This window comes from Oncorhynchus nerka, linkage group LG8, assembly GCF_034236695.1.
Source record: "Oncorhynchus nerka isolate Pitt River linkage group LG8, Oner_Uvic_2.0, whole genome shotgun sequence".
NCBI lineage: Eukaryota > Metazoa > Chordata > Actinopteri > Salmoniformes > Salmonidae > Oncorhynchus > Oncorhynchus nerka.
Genome location: NC_088403.1, coordinates 5836588 through 5852944, shown reverse-complemented (window position 1 = coordinate 5852944; position 16357 = coordinate 5836588). Strand labels below are relative to the sequence as shown.

Here is a 16357-nt window from a genome sequence, read left to right as displayed (position 1 = left end):
GAAACCTAGAGGGGAACCAGGCTCTGAGGGGTGGCCAGTCATCTTCTGGCTGTACCAGGTAGAGATTAGAAACCTAGAGAGGAACCAGACTCTAAGGGGTGGCCAGTCCTCTTCTGGCTGTACCAGGTAGAGATTAGAAACCTAGAGGGGAACCAGGCTCTGAGGGGTGGCCAGTCATCTTCTGGCTGTACCAGGTAGAGATTAGAAACCTAGAGAGGAACCAGACTCTAAGGGGTGGCCTGTCCCCTTCTGGCTGTACCAGGTAGAGACTAGAAACCTAGAGAGGAACCAGACTCTAAGGGGTGGCCAGTCCTCTTCTGGCTGTACCAGGTAGAGATTAGAAACCTAGAGAGGAACCAGGCTCTGAGGGGTGGCCAGTCCTCTTCTGGCTGTACCAGGTAGAGATTAGAAACCTAGAGAGGAACCAGACTCTAGGGGGTGGCCAGTCCTCTTCTGGCTGTACCAGGTAGAGATTAGAAACCTAGAGAGGAACCAGACTCTAGGGGGTGGCCAGTCCTCTTCTGGCTGTACCAGGTAGAGATTAGAAACCTAGAGAGGAACCAGACTCTAAGGGGTGGCCAGTCCTCTTCTGGCTGTACCAGGTAGAGATTAGAAACCTAGAGAGGAACCAGGCTCTAAGGGGTGGCCAGTCCTCTTCTGGCTGTACCAGGTAGAGATTAGAAACCTAGAGAGGAACCAGGCTCTGAAGGGTGGCCTGTCCTCTTCTGGCTGTACCAGGTAGAGATTAGAAACCTAGAGAGGAACCAGACTCTAAGGGGTGGCCAGTCCTCTTCTGGCTGTACCAGGTAGAGATTAGAAACCTAGAGGGGAACCAGGCTCTGAGGGGTGGCCAGTCATCTTCTGGCTGTACCAGGTAGAGATTAGAAACCTAGAGAGGAACCAGACTCTAAGGGGTGGCCAGTCCTCTTCTGGCTGTACCAGGTAGAGATTAGAAACCTAGAGGGGAACCAGGCTCTGAGGGGTGGCCAGTCATCTTCTGGCTGTACCAGGTAGAGATTAGAAACCTAGAGAGGAACCAGACTCTAAGGGGTGGCCTGTCCCCTTCTGGCTGTACCAGGTAGAGACTAGAAACCTAGAGAGGAACCAGACTCTAAGGGGTGGCCAGTCCTCTTCTGGCTGTACCAGGTAGAGATTAGAAACCTAGAGAGGAACCAGGCTCTGAGGGGTGGCCAGTCCTCTTCTGGCTGTACCAGGTAGAGATTAGAAACCTAGAGAGGAACCAGGCTCTGAGGGGTGGCCAGTCCTCTTCTGGCTGTACCATGTAGAGATTAGAAACCTAGAGAGGAACCAGACTCTAAGGGGTGGCCAGTCCTCTTCTGGCTGTACCAGGTAGAGATTAGAAACCTAGAGAGGAACCAGACTCTAGGGGGTGGCCAGTCCTCTTCTGGCTGTACCAGGTAGAGATTAGAAACCTAGAGAGGAACCAGACTCTAAGGGGTGGCCAGTCCTCTTCTGGCTGTACCAGGTAGAGATTAGAAACCTAGAGAGGAACCAGGCTCTAAGGGGTGGCCAGTCCTCTTCTGGCTGTACCAGGTAGAGATTAGAAACCTAGAGAGGAACTAGACTCTAAGGGGTGGCCAGTCCTCTTCTGGCTGTACCAGGTAGAGATTAGAAACCTAGAGAGGAACCAGACTCTAAGGGGTGGTCAGTCCTCTTCTGGCTGTACCAGGTAGAGATTAGAAACCTAGAGAGGAACCAGGCTCTAAGGGGTGGCCAGTCCTCTTCTGGCTGTACCAGGTAGAGATTAAAAACCTAGAGAGGAACCAGGCTCTGAAGGGTGGCCTGTCCTCTTCTGGCTGTACCAGGTAGAGATTAGAAACCTAGAGAGGAACCAGACTTTAAGGGGTGGCCAGTCCTCTTCTGGCTGTACCAGGTAGAGATTAGAAACCTAGAGAGGAACCAGGCTCTAAGGGGTGGCCAGTCCTCTTCTGGCTGTACCAGGTAGAGATTAGAAACCTAGAGAGGAACCAGACTCTAAGGGGTGGCCAGTCCTCTTCTGGCTGTACCAGGTAGAGATTAGAAACCTAGAGAGGAACCAGGCTCTGAGGGGTGGCCAGTCCTCTTCTGGCTGTACCAGGTAGAGATTAGAAACCTAGAGAGGAACCAGGCTCTGAGGGGTGGCCAGTCCTCTTCTGGCTGTACCAGGTAGAGATTAGAAACCTAGAGAGGAACCAGACTCTAAGGGGTGGCCAGTCCTCTTCTGGCTGTACCAGGTAGAGATTAGAAACCTAGAGGGGAACCAGGCTCTGAGGGGTGGCCAGTCATCTTCTGGCTGTACCAGGTAGAGATTAGAAACCTAGAGAGGAACCAGGCTCTAAGGGGTGGCCAGTCCTCTTCTGGCTGTACCAGGTAGAGATTAGAAACCTAGAGAGGAACTAGACTCTAAGGGGTGGCCAGTCCTCTTCTGGCTGTACCAGGTAGAGATTAGAAACCTAGAGAGGAACCAGACTCTAAGGGGTGGCCAGTCCTCTTCTGGCTGTACCAGGTAGAGATTAGAAACCTAGAGAGGAACCAGGCTCTAAGGGGTGGCCAGTCCTCTTCTGGCTGTACCAGGTAGAGATTAAAAACCTAGAGAGGAACCAGGCTCTGAAGGGTGGCCTGTCCTCTTCTGGCTGTACCAGGTAGAGATTAGAAACCTAGAGAGGAACCAGACTTTAAGGGGTGGCCAGTCCTCTTCTGGCTGTACCAGGTAGAGATTAGAAACCTAGAGAGGAACCAGGCTCTAAGGGGTGGCCAGTCCTCTTCTGGCTGTACCAGGTAGAGATTAGAAACCTAGAGAGGAACCAGACTCAGTCCTCTTCTGGCTGTACCAGGTAGAGATTAGAAACCTAGAGAGGAACCAGGCTCTGAGGGGTGGCCAGTCCTCTTCTGGCTGTACCAGGTAGAGATTAGAAACCTAGAGAGGAACCAGGCTCTAAGGGGTGGCCAGTCCTCTTCTGGCTGTACCAGGTAGAGATTAAAAACCTAGAGAGGAACCAGGCTCTGAAGGGTGGCCTGTCCTCTTCTGGCTGTACCAGGTAGAGATTAGAAACCTAGAGAGGAACCAGACTTTAAGGGGTGGCCAGTCCTCTTCTGGCTGTACCAGGTAGAGATTAGAAACCTAGAGAGGAACCAGGCTCTAAGGGGTGGCCAGTCCTCTTCTGGCTGTACCAGGTAGAGATTAGAAACCTAGAGAGGAACCAGACTCTAAGGGGTGGCCGGTCCTCTTCTGGCTGTACCAGGTAGAGATTAGAAACCTAGAGAGGAACCAGACTCTAAGGGGTGGCCAGTCCTCTTCTGGCTGTACCAGGTAGAGATTAGAAACCTAGAGAGGAACCAGGCTCTAAAGGGTGGCCAGTCCTCTTCTGGCTGTACCAGGTAGAGATTATAAACCTAGAGAGGAACCAGGCTCTGAGGGGTTGCCAGTCCTCCCCTGGCTGTACCAGGTGGAGATTAGAAACCTAGAGAGGAACCAGACTCTAAGGGGTGGCCAGTCCTCTTCTGGCTGTACCAGGTAGAGATTATAAACCTAGAGAGGAACCAGGCTCTAAGGGGTGGCCAGTCCTCTTCTGGCTGTACCAGGTGGAGATTAGAAACCTAGAGAGGAACCAGGCTCTAAGGGGTGGCCAGTCCTCTTCTGGCTGTACCAGGTGGAGATTAGAAACCTAGAGAGGAACCAGGCTCTAAGGGGTGGCCAGTCCTGGCTTCTGGCTGTACCAGGTAGAGATTAGAAACCAGAGAGGAACCAGACTCTAAGGGGTGGCCAGTCCTCTTCTGGCTGTACCAGGTAGAGATTAGAAACCCTAGAGGGGAAAAGGGGTGGCCAGTCATCTTCTGGCTGTACCAGGTAGAGATTAGAAACCTAGAGAGGAACCAGACTCTGAGGGGTGGCCAGTCCCCGTCTGGCTGTACCAGGTAGAGATTAGAAACCTAGAGAGGAACCAGGCTCTGAGGGGTGGCCAGTCCTCTTCTGGCTGTACCAGGTAGATATTAGAAACCTAGAGAGGAACCAGGCTCTGAGGGGTGGCCAGTCCTCTTCTGGCTGTACCAGGTAGAGATTAGAAACCTAGAGAGGAACCAGGCTCTGAGGGGTGGCCAGTCCTCTTCTGGCTGTACCAGGTAGAGATTAGAAACCTAGAGAGGAACCAGACTCTAAGGGGTGGCCAGTCCTCTTCTGGCTGTACCAGGTAGAGATTATAAACCTAGAGAGGAACCAGACTCTAAGGGGTGGCCAGTCCTCTTCTGGCTGTACCAGGTGGAGAGTAGAAACCTAGAGAGGAACCAGGCTCTAAGGGGTGGCCAGTCCTCTTCTGGCTGTACCAGGTGGAGATTAGAAACCTAGAGAGGAACCAGGCTCTGAGGGGTGGCCTGTCTTCTTCTGTGTCAGTCCTTACCTTCTTGTGCTTCTTGATCTTGTCAAAGGTGACTGTCTTTAACAGGATTCTGTCATCATGAGACGTGTTTGTCTAGTGAAGGAAACAACAGGTACAGTATGTCAATCCGCTATACAGACTCATTCACACATCACCCATCAAAATAGAATCTATCTCTGGTAAACCATTGGGAAGTGTAATGACCCATCAACAAATAGAATCTATCTCTGGTAAACCATTGGGAAGTGTAATGACCCATCAAAAATATAATCTATCTCTGTTTAGCCATTGGGAGTGTAATGACCCATCCCATCTATCTCTGTTTAAAATAGACCCATCAAAATAGAATCTATCTCTGTTTAGCCATTGGGAGTGTAATGACCCATCAACAAATAGAATCTATCTCTGGTAAACCATTGGGAGTGTAATGACCCATCAACAAATATAATCTATCTCTGGTAAACCATTGGGAAGTGTAATGACCCATCAAAAATATAATCTATCTCTGGTAAACCATTGGGAGTGTAATGACCCATCAAAAGTAGAATCTATCTCTGGTAAACCATTGGGAGTGTAATGACCCATCAAAAGTAGAATCTATCTCTGGTAAACCATTGGGAGTGTAATGACCCATCAAAGGTAGAATCTATCTCTGGTAAACCATTGGGAGTGTAATGACCCATCAAAAGTAGATGTATTCTGAATGTTGTCGTCTGCATAGAGGTGGATCAGAGAATCACCCGCAGCAAGAGCGATATCATTGATATATACAGAGAAAAGAGTCAGCCCGAGAATTGAACCCTGTGGCACCCCCCATAGAGACTGCCAGAGGTCCGGACAACAGGCCCTCCGATTTGACACGTTGAACTCCGTCTGAGAAGTAGTTGGTGAACCAGGCGAGGCAGTCATTAGAGAAAACAAGGCTGTTCAGTCTGCCGATAAGAATGTGGTGATTGACAGAGTCGAAAGCCTTGGCCAGGTCGATGAAGACGGCTGCACAGTTCCTGTCTTTTATCTATGGCGGTTATGATATCGTTTAGAGCCTTGAGCGTGGCTGAGGTGCACCCGTGACCAGCTCGGAAGCCAGATTTCATAGCGGAGAAGGTACGGTGGGATTGGAAATGGTCAGTGATCTGTTTGTTGACTTGGCTTTCGAAGACTTTAGAAAGGCAGGGCAGGATAGATATCGGTCTGTAACGGGATGGACAGGTAAAAGCTCTAACTGTTGGGCACCTGGATAGCATGGCAGAACTCTGCAGGTTTTCTCTACAGTAGATTACAATGCCATCCCCTTCAGCAGTTCTGTCTTGACAGAAAATGTTGTAGTTGGGGATGGAATCCTACATTGTCTTTGGGGGAGAGGTCCTGATGTACAGTATACTGTATATATAGAGATATATACAGTAGTGTACTGATGAAGACAGTATATAGAGAGAGATATACAGTAGTCTGCTGATGAAGACAGTATACAGTTGGCAGGTCGATTAGGACATCTACTTTGTGCAACAATTGTTTACAGACAGATTATTTCACTTATGATTCACTGTATCACAATTCCAGTGGGTCAGAAGTTTACATACACTAAGTTGACTGTGCCCTTAAACAGCTTGGAAAATTCCGGAAAATTATGTCATGGCTTTAGAAGCTTCTGATAGGCTAATTTACATAATTTGAGTCAATTGGAGGTGTACCTGTGGATGTATTTGAAGGCCTACTTTCAAACTCAGTGCCTCTTTCCATGACATCATGGGAAAATCTAAAGAAATCAGCCAAGATCTCAGAAAAAAAAACAGCAATGGACAACAGCAAAGGACCTTGTGAAGATGCTGGAGGAAACCGGTACAAAAGTATCTATATCCACAGTAAAAACAAGTCCTATATCGACATAACCTGAAAGGCCGCTCAGCAAGGAAGAAGCCACTGCTCCAAAACTGCCATAAAAAAAAGCCAGACTAAATCAAATCAAATCAAATCAAATACTGGTTTGCAACTGCACATGGGGACAAATATCGTACTTTTTGGAGAAATGTCCTCTGGTCTGATGAAACAAAATAGAACTGTTTGGCCATAATGACCATCGTTATGTTTGGAGGAAAAAGGGGAGGCTTGCAAGCCGAAGAACACCATCCCCACCATGATGCACGGGTTGTGGCAGCATCATGTTGTGGAGGGCTTTGCTGCAGGAGGGACTGGTGCACTTCACAAAATAGATGACATCATGAGGAGGAAAAATTATGTGGATATATTGAAGCAACATCTCAAGACATCAGTCAGGAAGTTAAAGCTTGGTTGCAAATGGGTCTTCCAAATGGACAATGACCCCAAGCGTACTTCCAAAGTTGTGGCAAAATGGCTTAAGGGCAACAAAGTCAAGGTATTGGAGTGGACATCACAAAGTCCTGACCTCAATCCTATAGAACATTTGTGGGCAGAACTGAAAAAGCATGTCGAGTAAGGAGGCCAACCAACCGGACTCAGTTACACCAGCTCTGTCAGGAGGAATGGGCCAAAAATTCACCCAACTTATTGTGGGAAGCTCGTGGAAGGCTACCCAAAATGTTTGACCCAAGTTAAACAATTTAAAGGCAATGCTACCATATACTAATTGAGTGTATGTGAACTTCAAACCCACTGGGAATGTGATGAAAGAAATAAAAGCTGAAATAAATAATTCTCTCTACTATTATTCTGACATTTCACATTCTTAAAATAAAGTGGTGATCCTAACTGACCTAAGACAGGACATTTTTACACAGATTAAATGTCAGGAATTGTGAAAAACTGGGTTTAAATGTATTTGGCTAAGGTGTATGTAAACTTCCCACTTCAACTGACAGTATATGTAGTTTTCTAATGAAGACAGTATATATAGAGATATACAGTAGTCTACTGATGAAGACAGTATATAGAGAGAGATATACAGTAGTCTACTGATGAAGACAGTATATATAGAGATATACAGTAGTCTACTGATGAAGACAGTATATATAGAGATATACAGTAGTCTACTGATGAAGACAGTATATATAGAGATATATACAGTAGTCTAATGATGAAGACAGTATATATAGAGATATATACAGTAGTCTACTGATGAAGACAGTATATATAGAGATATATACAGTAGTCTACTGATGAAGACAGTATATATAGAGAGATATACAGTAGTTTGCTGATGAAGACAGTATATATAGAGAGATATACAGTAGTTTACTGATGAAGACAGTATATATAGAGAGATATACAGTAGTTTGCTGATGAAGACAGTATATATAGAGAGATACATACAGTAGTTTACTGATGAAGACAGTACATATAGAGATATACAGTAGTTTACTGATGAAGACAGTATGTGTAACTACAGTTGGTCAGTACTTACAAAGTCTTTCTGGACTTCCTGGATCAGCTCCTGCAGTTTGGCCAGGTCCACACAGTGAGAGACCCTGTCCTTCATACACACCCTGGACCGGGCCCTGGACCGGGTCCTGGACCGGGCCTCCCTCTGGACCCTGGAAGTAGCACAGTCCTGACCCATAACAGCCAGAAGGAGAACCAGCAGCAGAGAGAACTGGACCACACTGGACAAACTGGGCATATTTATACTGGATCAACTGGTGCCTGCTTCGACTGGTTCAACTGGTGCCTGCTTCGACTGGATCAACTGGTGCCTGCTTCGACTGGTTCAACTGGTGCCTGCTTCGATTGGATCAGCTGGTGCCTGCTTCGACTGGGTCAACTGCTCACCTTGTCTCTATCTGAATCACCGGGTCACCTTGTCTCTATCTGAATCACCTGGTCACCTGGTTCGACTGGGTCAACTGCTCACCTTGTCTCTATCTGAATCACCTGGTCACCTTGTCTCTATCTGAATCACCTGTTCACCTGGTTCGATCAATTTCTGTTTGAATCACCTGATTCAAATGACCTGCCAAATATCTGACCTACAGCACATACAGGATCTGATTCACTGAATCTCTGAATCACTGATGTACAATCGACTCACTGAGTTTCCTACTCTACTAACTGACTGATTGAAAGACTGACTGAGCAAATGATTCCCTTCCTCTTCCCGTCCTCTCAGCAGGTGAGTCAGTCAGGTCTGCTCTGTTCTCCGCAGGTGAAATCTCTGTGGGTCTGGCATTCCTCTCAACAGTCACTAACCTTATATACTTTCAGAGCTCCTCCTGATGATGTAACATTACACACACACACACACAAACACACACACACACACACAAACACACACATACACACACAAACACACCTAAACGTGCACCTCCCTCCCTCCCTCCCTCTTTCACTGCATGTTGTCATTCTGCTCTCTGGAATGTGCAACCTGACAACAGAATGGTTGGTGTCCCTTGAAACCTGAGGTGGGCAGATATTCTATCCCTTTGTTCGTTCCCTGTGGATCCCCTCTGGTGTCCTGGTCCTGAGAAGCTGTACTCTATACAGTGCAGGACAAAACACCAAATAACTACATTGCGCATCATAACAGACAGTGTATGTACGTTTATCATGTCTTCACGTATCAGGGCTGCAGTTACAACGTGACACAAGCGAAAGGTGTGTGTGGACTCGAGGACGATTTAACCAGGTCATGACATTTGAAGGCGTTTGCTTTGAATACGGCGTCCTAGATTCTATTTGCTGATGAAACCACAAGTACCGCGCTTTTCTTCAACAAATAGTTGTAATGAAACAAGAATGTAGTTGCACAATCAGCACACCCATAACTGTTTACAATGCAAAACACCTGAATTAAATATCACTGCCAAATATTGATTGATTGATAATTGATTGTGGATATTATGGTGAGGAAAACGATTAGATCTAACTCGTTTCAGATGTTTAGATGTTGGTGGCCTGTTCTGCCTGTTCAGCCTCAGAGAGACAGAGTTGTTGGTGGCCTGCTCGGCCTGTTCAGCCTCAGAGACAGAGACATTGATGTTGGTGGCCTGCTCGGCCTGTTCAGCCTCAGAGACAGAGACAGTGATGTTGGTGGCCTGCTCTGCCTGTTCAGCCTCAGAGACAGAGACATTGATGTTGGTGGCCTGCTCTGCCTGTTCAGCCTCAGAGACAGAGACAGTGATGTTGGTGGCCTGCACGGCCTGTTCAGAGACAGAGACAGAGACAGTGATGTTGGTGGCCTGCTCTGCCTGTTCAGCCTCAGAGACAGAGACATTGATGTTGGTGGCCTGCTCTGCCTGTTCAGCCTCAGAGACAGAGACAGTGATGTTGGTGGCCTGCTCAGCCTGTTCAGCCTCAGAGACAGAGACATTGATGTTTGTGGCCTGCTCTGCCTGTTCAGCCTCAGAGACAGAGACAGTAATGTTGGTGGCCTGTTCTGCCTGTTCAGCCTCAGAGACAGAGACATGGATGTTGGTGGCCTGCTCTGCCTGTTCAGCCTCAGAGACAGAGACAGTGATGTTGGTGGCCTGCACGGCCTGTTCAGAGACAGAGACATTGATGTTGGTGGCCTGCACGGCCTGTTCAGAGACAGAGACATTGATGTTGGTGGCCTGCACGGCCTGTTCAGCCTCAGAGACAGAGACATTGATGTTGGTGGCCTGTTCTGCCTGTTCAGCCTCAGAGACAGAGACAGTGATGTTGGTGGCCTGCACGGCCTGTTCAGCCTCAGAGACAGAGACAGTGATGTTGGTGGCCTGCTCTGCCTGTTCAGAGACAGAGACATTGATGTTGGTGGCCTGCATGGCCTGTTCAGCCTCAGAGACAGAGACAGTGATGTTGGTGGCCTGCTCTGCCTGTTCAGAGACAGAGACATTGATGTTGGTGGCCTGCTCTGCCTGTTCAGCCTCAGAGACAGAGACAGTGATGTTGGTGGCCTGCACGGCCTGTTCAGAGACAGAGACAGAGACAGTGATGTTGGTGGCCTGCACGGCCTGTTCAGAGACAGATACATTGATGTTGGTGGCCTGCTCTGCCTGTTCAGAGACAGAGACAGAGACAGAGACAGTGATGTTGGTGGCCTGCTCTGCCTGTTCAGCCTCAGAGACAGAGACAGTGATGTTGGTGGCCTGCTCTGCCTGTTCAGCCTCAGAGACAGAGACAGAGATGTTGGTGGCCTGCTCGGCCTGTTCAGAGACAGAGACATTGATGTTGGTGGCCTGCACGGCCTGTTCAGAGACAGAGACAGAGACAGTGATGTTGGTGGCCTGTTCTGCCTGTTCAGCCTCAGAGACAGAGACATTGATGTTGGTGGCCTGCACGGCCTGTTCAGCCACAGAGACAGAGACAGTGATGTTGGTGGCCTGCTCGGCCTGCTCAGCCTCAGAGACAGAGACAGAGATGTTGGTGGCCTGCTCTGCCTGTTCAGCCTCAGAGACAGAGACAGAGATGTTGGTGGCCTGCTCGGCCTGTTCAGCTTCAGAGACAGAGACAGAGATGTTGGTGGCCTGCTCTGCCTATTCAGCCTCAGAGACAGAGACAGAGATGTTGGTGGCCTGCTCGGCCTGCTCAGCCTCAGAGACAGAGACAGTGATGTTGGTGGCCTGCTCGGCCTGTTCAGCTTCAGAGACAGAGACAGTGATGTTGGTGGCCTGCTCGGCCTGCTCAGCCTCAGAGACAGAGACAGAGATGTTGGTGGCCTGCTCGGCCTGCTCAGCCTCAGAGACAGAGACAGTGATGTTGGTGGCCTGCTCGGCCTGTTCAGCTTCAGAGACAGAGACAGTGATGTTGGTGGCCTGCTCGGCCTGCTCAGCCTCAGAGACAGAGACAGAGATGTTGGTGGCCTGCTCAGCCTCAGAGACAGAGACAGAGATGTTGGTGGCCTGCTCTGCCTGTTCAGCCTCAGAGACAGAGACAGTGATGTTGGTGGCCTGCTCGGCCTGTTCAGCTTCAGAGACAGAGACAGTGATGTTGGTGGCCTGCTCTGCCTGTTCAGCCTCAGAGACAGAGACAGTGATGACTCGGTCATAACGTCAGCCGGGTTTTAAAGCAGTGCTGGTGTAGCAGAAAGATGTTGTGGTAACAAGATGTGGGGTTGTGGACCCGTAGTCTACTTTCCTATGAGATTGAAGTGTGTGTGTTTGTGTGTGTGTGTGGGGGGCTTTTAGAGTGATTCATGCGTCAGTGGCCTCATTTCAATGTTCCTATGCAGCCACATAGCTGCCCACTTCTGAGTTGGCAAATACTCTGACAACAGGTAGTTGCTGGCATTATGGACTTGTTGTTGTCTCTAAAGTAGACCAGGTTGTTGTTGGCTCTAAAGTAGACCAGGGTTGTTGTTGGCATTATGGACTTGTTTTGTCTCTAAAGTAGACCAGGTTGATGTTGGCATTATGGACTTGTTGTTGGCTCTAAAGTAGACCAGGTTGATGTTGGCATTATGGACTTGTTGTTGGCTCTAAAGTAGACCAGGTTGATGTTGGCTCTACAAGTAGACCAGGGTTGTTGTTGGCATTATGGACTTGTTTTGTCTCTAAAGTAGACCAGGTTGATGTTGGCATTATGGACTTGTTGTTGGCTCTAAAGTAGACCAGGTTGATGTTGGCATTATGGACTTGTTGTTGGCTCTAAAGTAGACCAGGTTGATGTTGGCTCTAAAGTAGACCAGGTTGTTGTTGGCATTATGGACTTGTTTTTGTCTCTAAAGTAGACCAGGTTGATGTTGGCATTATGGACTTGTTGTTGGCTCTAAAGTAGACCAGGTTGTTGTTGTCTCTAAAGTAGACCAGGTTGTTGTTGGCTCTAAAGTAGACCAGGTTGTTGTTGGCTCTAAAGTAGACCAGGTTGTTGTTGGCATTATGGACTTGTTGTTGTCTCTAAAGTAGACCAGGTTGTTGTTGGCTCTAAAGTAGACCAGGTTGTTGTTGGCTCTAAAGTAGACCAGGGTTGTTGTTGGCATTATGGACTTGTTGTTGTCTCTAAAGTAGACCAGGGTTGTTGTTGGCATTATGGACTTGTTGTTGGCTCTAAAGTAGACCAGGTTGTTGTTGTCTCTAAAGTAGACCAGGTTGATGTTGGCATTATGGACTTGTTGTTGGCTCTAAAGTAGACCAGGGTTGTTGTTGGCATTATGGACTTGTTGTTGGCTCTAAAGTAGACCAGGTTGTTGTTGTCTCTAAAGTAGACCAGGTTGATGTTGGCATTATGGACTTGTTTTTGTCTCTAAAGTAGACCATGTTGATGTTGGCATTATGGACTTGTTGTTGGCTCTAAAGTAGACCAGGGTTGTTGTTGGCATTATGGACTTGTTGTTGGCTCTAAAGTAGACCAGGGTTGTTGTTGGCATTATGGACTTGTTGTTGTCTCTAAAGTAGACCAGGTTGTTGTTGGCTCTAAAGTAGACCAGGTTGATGTTGGCATTATGGACTTGTTGTTGGCTCTAAAGTAGACCAGGTTGATGTTGGCTCTAAAGTAGACCAGGGTTGTTGTTGGCATTATGGACTTGTTTTTGTCTCTAAAGTAGACCTGGTTGATTTTGGCATTATGGACTTGTTGTTGGCTCTAAAGTAGACCAGGTTGTTGTTGTCTCTAAAGTAGACCAGGTTGTTGTTGGCTCTAAAGTAGACCAGGTTGTTGTTGGCTCTAAAGTAGACCAGGTTGTTGTTGGCATTATGGACTTGTTGTTGTCTCTAAAGTAGACCAGGTTGTTGTTGGCTCTAAAGTAGACCAGGTTGTTGTTGGCTCTAAAGTAGACCAGGTTGATGTTGGGACTTGTTGTTGGCTCTAAAGCAGACCAGGTTGATGTTGGCATTATGGACTTGTTGTTGGCTCTAAAGTAGACCAGGTTGTTGTTGTCTCTAAAGTAGACCAGGTTGTTTTTGGCTCTAAAGTAGACCAGGTTGTTGTTGGCATTATGGACTTGTTGTTGGCTCTAAAGTAGACCAGGTTGTTGTTGGCTCTAAAGTCTAACCAGGGTTGTTGTTGGCATTATGGACTTGTTGTTGGCTCTAAAGTAGACCAGGTTGTTGTTGGCATTATGGACTTGTTGTTGGCTCTAAAGTAGACCAGGTTGTTGTTGTCTCTAAAGTAGACCAGGGTAGTTGCTGGCATTATGGACTTTGTTGTTGGCTCTAAAGTAGACCAGGTTGTTGTTGGCATTATGGACTTGTTGTTGGCTCTAAAGTAGACCAGGTTGTTGTTGTCTCTAAAGTAGCCCAGGGTAGTTGCTGGCATTATGGACTTGTTGTTGTCTCTAAAGTAGACCAGGTTGTTGTTGGCTCTAAAGTAGACCAGGGTTGTTGTTGGCATTATGGACTTGTTGTTGTCTCTAAAGTAGACCAGGTTGTTGTTGGCTCTAAAGTAGACCAGGGTTGTTGTTGGCATTATGGACTTGTTGTTGTCTCTAAAGTAGACCAGGTTGTTGTTGGCTCTAAAGTAGACCAGGTTGTTGTTGGCATTATGGACTTGTTGTTGTCTCTAAAGTAGACCAGGTTGTTGTTGGCTCTAAAGTAGACCAGGTTGTTGTTGGCTCTAAAGTAGACCAGGGTTGTTGTTGGCATTATGGACTTGTTGTTGGCTCTAAAGTAGACCAGGTTGTTGTTGTCTCTAAAGTAGACCAGGTTGATGTTGGCATTATGGACTTGTTTTTGTCTCTAAAGTAGACCATGTTGATGTTGGCATTATGGACTTGTTGTTGGCTCTAAAGTAGACCAGGGTTGTTGTTGGCATTATGGACTTGTTGTTGGCTCTAAAGTAGACCAGGTTGTTGTTGGCATTATGGACTTGTTGTTGGCTCTAAAGTAGACCAGGTTGTTGTTGTCTCTAAAGTAGACCAGGTTGATGTTGGCATTATGGACTTGTTTTTGTCTCTAAAGTAGACCAGGTTGATGTTGGCATTATGGACTTGTTGTTGGCTCTAAAGTAGACCAGGTTGTTGTTGGCTCTAAAGTAGACCAGGTTGTTGTTGGCATTATGGACTTGTTGTTGGCTCTAAAGTAGACCAGGGTTGTTGTTTGCATTATGGACTTGTTTTTGGCTCTGAAGTAGACCAGGTTGTTGTTGGCTCTAAGTAGACCAGGTTGTTTTTGGAATTATGGACTTGTTGTTTGCTCTAAAGAAGACCAGGTTGATGTTCGCATTATGGCCTTGTTGTTGGCTCTGAAGTAGACCAGGTTGTTGTTGGCATTATGGACTTGTTTTGGCTCTGAAGTAGACCATTGGAATGGCTTCAGTGCTGTTGTCATGGCCACGTTACCATAAGGAAGTTACAATCAACTGATCAACACACAACATTGTGATTTGGATAGTTGATATCTGTTATGTAATCCTAATAAGGGCCTAAAACCTGTTGTTAAACATGTAGGAAGTCACAGCGTGTGTTCTGATTGGCTGTTAAAGTGTCGGCCAAAAGCACCGTACTCTTTTTAACCAAGCATGTCAGTTAAGAACAAATTCCTACTTACAATGACGGTCTACCCAGGCCAAACCCGGACGACACAGGGCCAATTGTACTCCGTCCTATGGGACTCACAAGAACAGCCAGTTGTGATACAGCCTGGAATCACACCAGGGTCTGTAATGACATCTCAAGCTTTGAGATGCAGTGCCTTAGACCTCTGCACCACTCGGTAGCCACATAGACCATACTGGACTATTCCTTCCTGTATTATATACCTTTACATTGTCTTTATGATGTAATATATTCCTTTATATTGTCTAGTGTATTATATACCTTTATATTGTCTAGTGTATTATATACCTTTATATTGTCTAGTGTATTATATACCTTTATATTGTCTTTATGATGTAATATATACCTTCATATTGTCTAGTGTATTATATACCTTTATATTGTCTAGTGTATTATATACCTTTATATTGTCTTTATGATGTAATATATACCTTCATATTGTCTAGTGTATTATATACCTTTATATTGTCTAGTGTATTATATACCTTCATATTGTCTAGTGTATTATATACCTTTACATTGTCTAGTGTATTATATACCTTTATATTGTCTAGTGTATTATATACCTTTATATTGTCTTTATGGTGTATTATATACCTTTATATTGTCTTTATGATGTATTATATACCTTTATATTGTCTTTATGGTGTATTATATACCTTTATATTGTCTAGTGTAATATATACCTTTATATTGTCTAGTGTATTATATACCTTTATATTGTCTGGTGTATTATATACCTTTATATTGTCTAGTGTATTATATACCTTTATATTGTCTGGTGTAATATATACCTTTATATTGTCTAGTGTAATATATACCTTTATATTGTCTAGTGTATTATATACCTTTATATTGTCTAGTGTATTATATACCTTTATATTGTCTAGTGTATTATATACCTTTATATTGTCTAGTGTATTATATACCTTTATATTGTCTTTATGGTGTATTATATACCTTTATATTGTCTGGTGTATTATATACCTTTATATTGTCTAGTGTAATATATACCTTTATATTGTCTAGTGTATTAAATACCTTCATATTGTCTAGTGTATTATATACCTTTATATTGTCTAGTGTAATATATACCTCCATATTGTCTAGTGTATTATATACCTTTATATTGTCTTTATGGTGTATTATATACCTTTATATTGTCTGGTGTATTATATACCTTTATATTGTCTAGTGTAATATATACCTTTATATTGTCTAGTGTATTAAATACCTTCATATTGTCTAGTGTATTATATACCTTTATATTGTCTAGTGTATTATATACCTTTATATTGTCTAGTGTATTATATACCTTTATATTGTCTTTATGATGTATTATATACCTTTATATTGTCTGGTGTATTATATACCTTTATATTGTCTAGTGTAATATATACCTTTATATTGTCTAGTGTATTATATACCTTTATATTGTCTAGTGTATTATATACCTTTATATTGTCTAGTGTATTATATACCTTCATATTGTCTAGTGTATTATATACCTTTATATTGTCTTTATGGTGTATTATATACCTTTATATTGTCTGGTGTATTATATACCTTTATATTGTCTAGTGTAATATATACCTTTATATTGTCT

General features: G+C 45.2%; 1 protein-coding gene across 1 annotated transcript; it reads right to left on the bottom strand.

Moving 5' to 3' along the window:
- Positions 1-8670: 8670 nt before the first annotated feature.
- Positions 8671-13514, bottom strand: LOC135573023 (A-kinase anchor protein 5-like). The gene is made up of 5 exons (XM_065022078.1): positions 13347-13514; positions 10847-11269; positions 9653-10798; positions 9413-9484; positions 8671-8709 (listed from the first exon to the last, which is right to left on the bottom strand). The coding sequence occupies exons 1-5, from the start codon at positions 13512-13514 to the stop codon at positions 8671-8673; spliced, it is 1848 nt and encodes a 615-aa protein (XP_064878150.1).
- Positions 13515-16357: the final 2843 nt, after the last annotated feature.

What these genes read in the sequence shown, in the direction of transcription:
- LOC135573023 (XM_065022078.1), bottom strand. Translation starts at nt 13,514, where the DNA reads ATGCCAGCAACTACCCTGGGCTACTTTAGAGACAACAACAACCTGGTC. An exon ending in TTAGAGACAACAACAACCTG is followed by an intron (nt 11,270 to 13,346) that starts GTCTACTTTAGA and finishes GAGGCTGAACAG; the next exon opens with GCAGAGCAGGCCACCAACAT. An exon ending in CTGTCTCTGAGGCTGAGCAG is followed by an intron (nt 10,799 to 10,846) that starts GCCGAGCAGGCC and finishes GAGGCTGAATAG; the next exon opens with GCAGAGCAGGCCACCAACAT.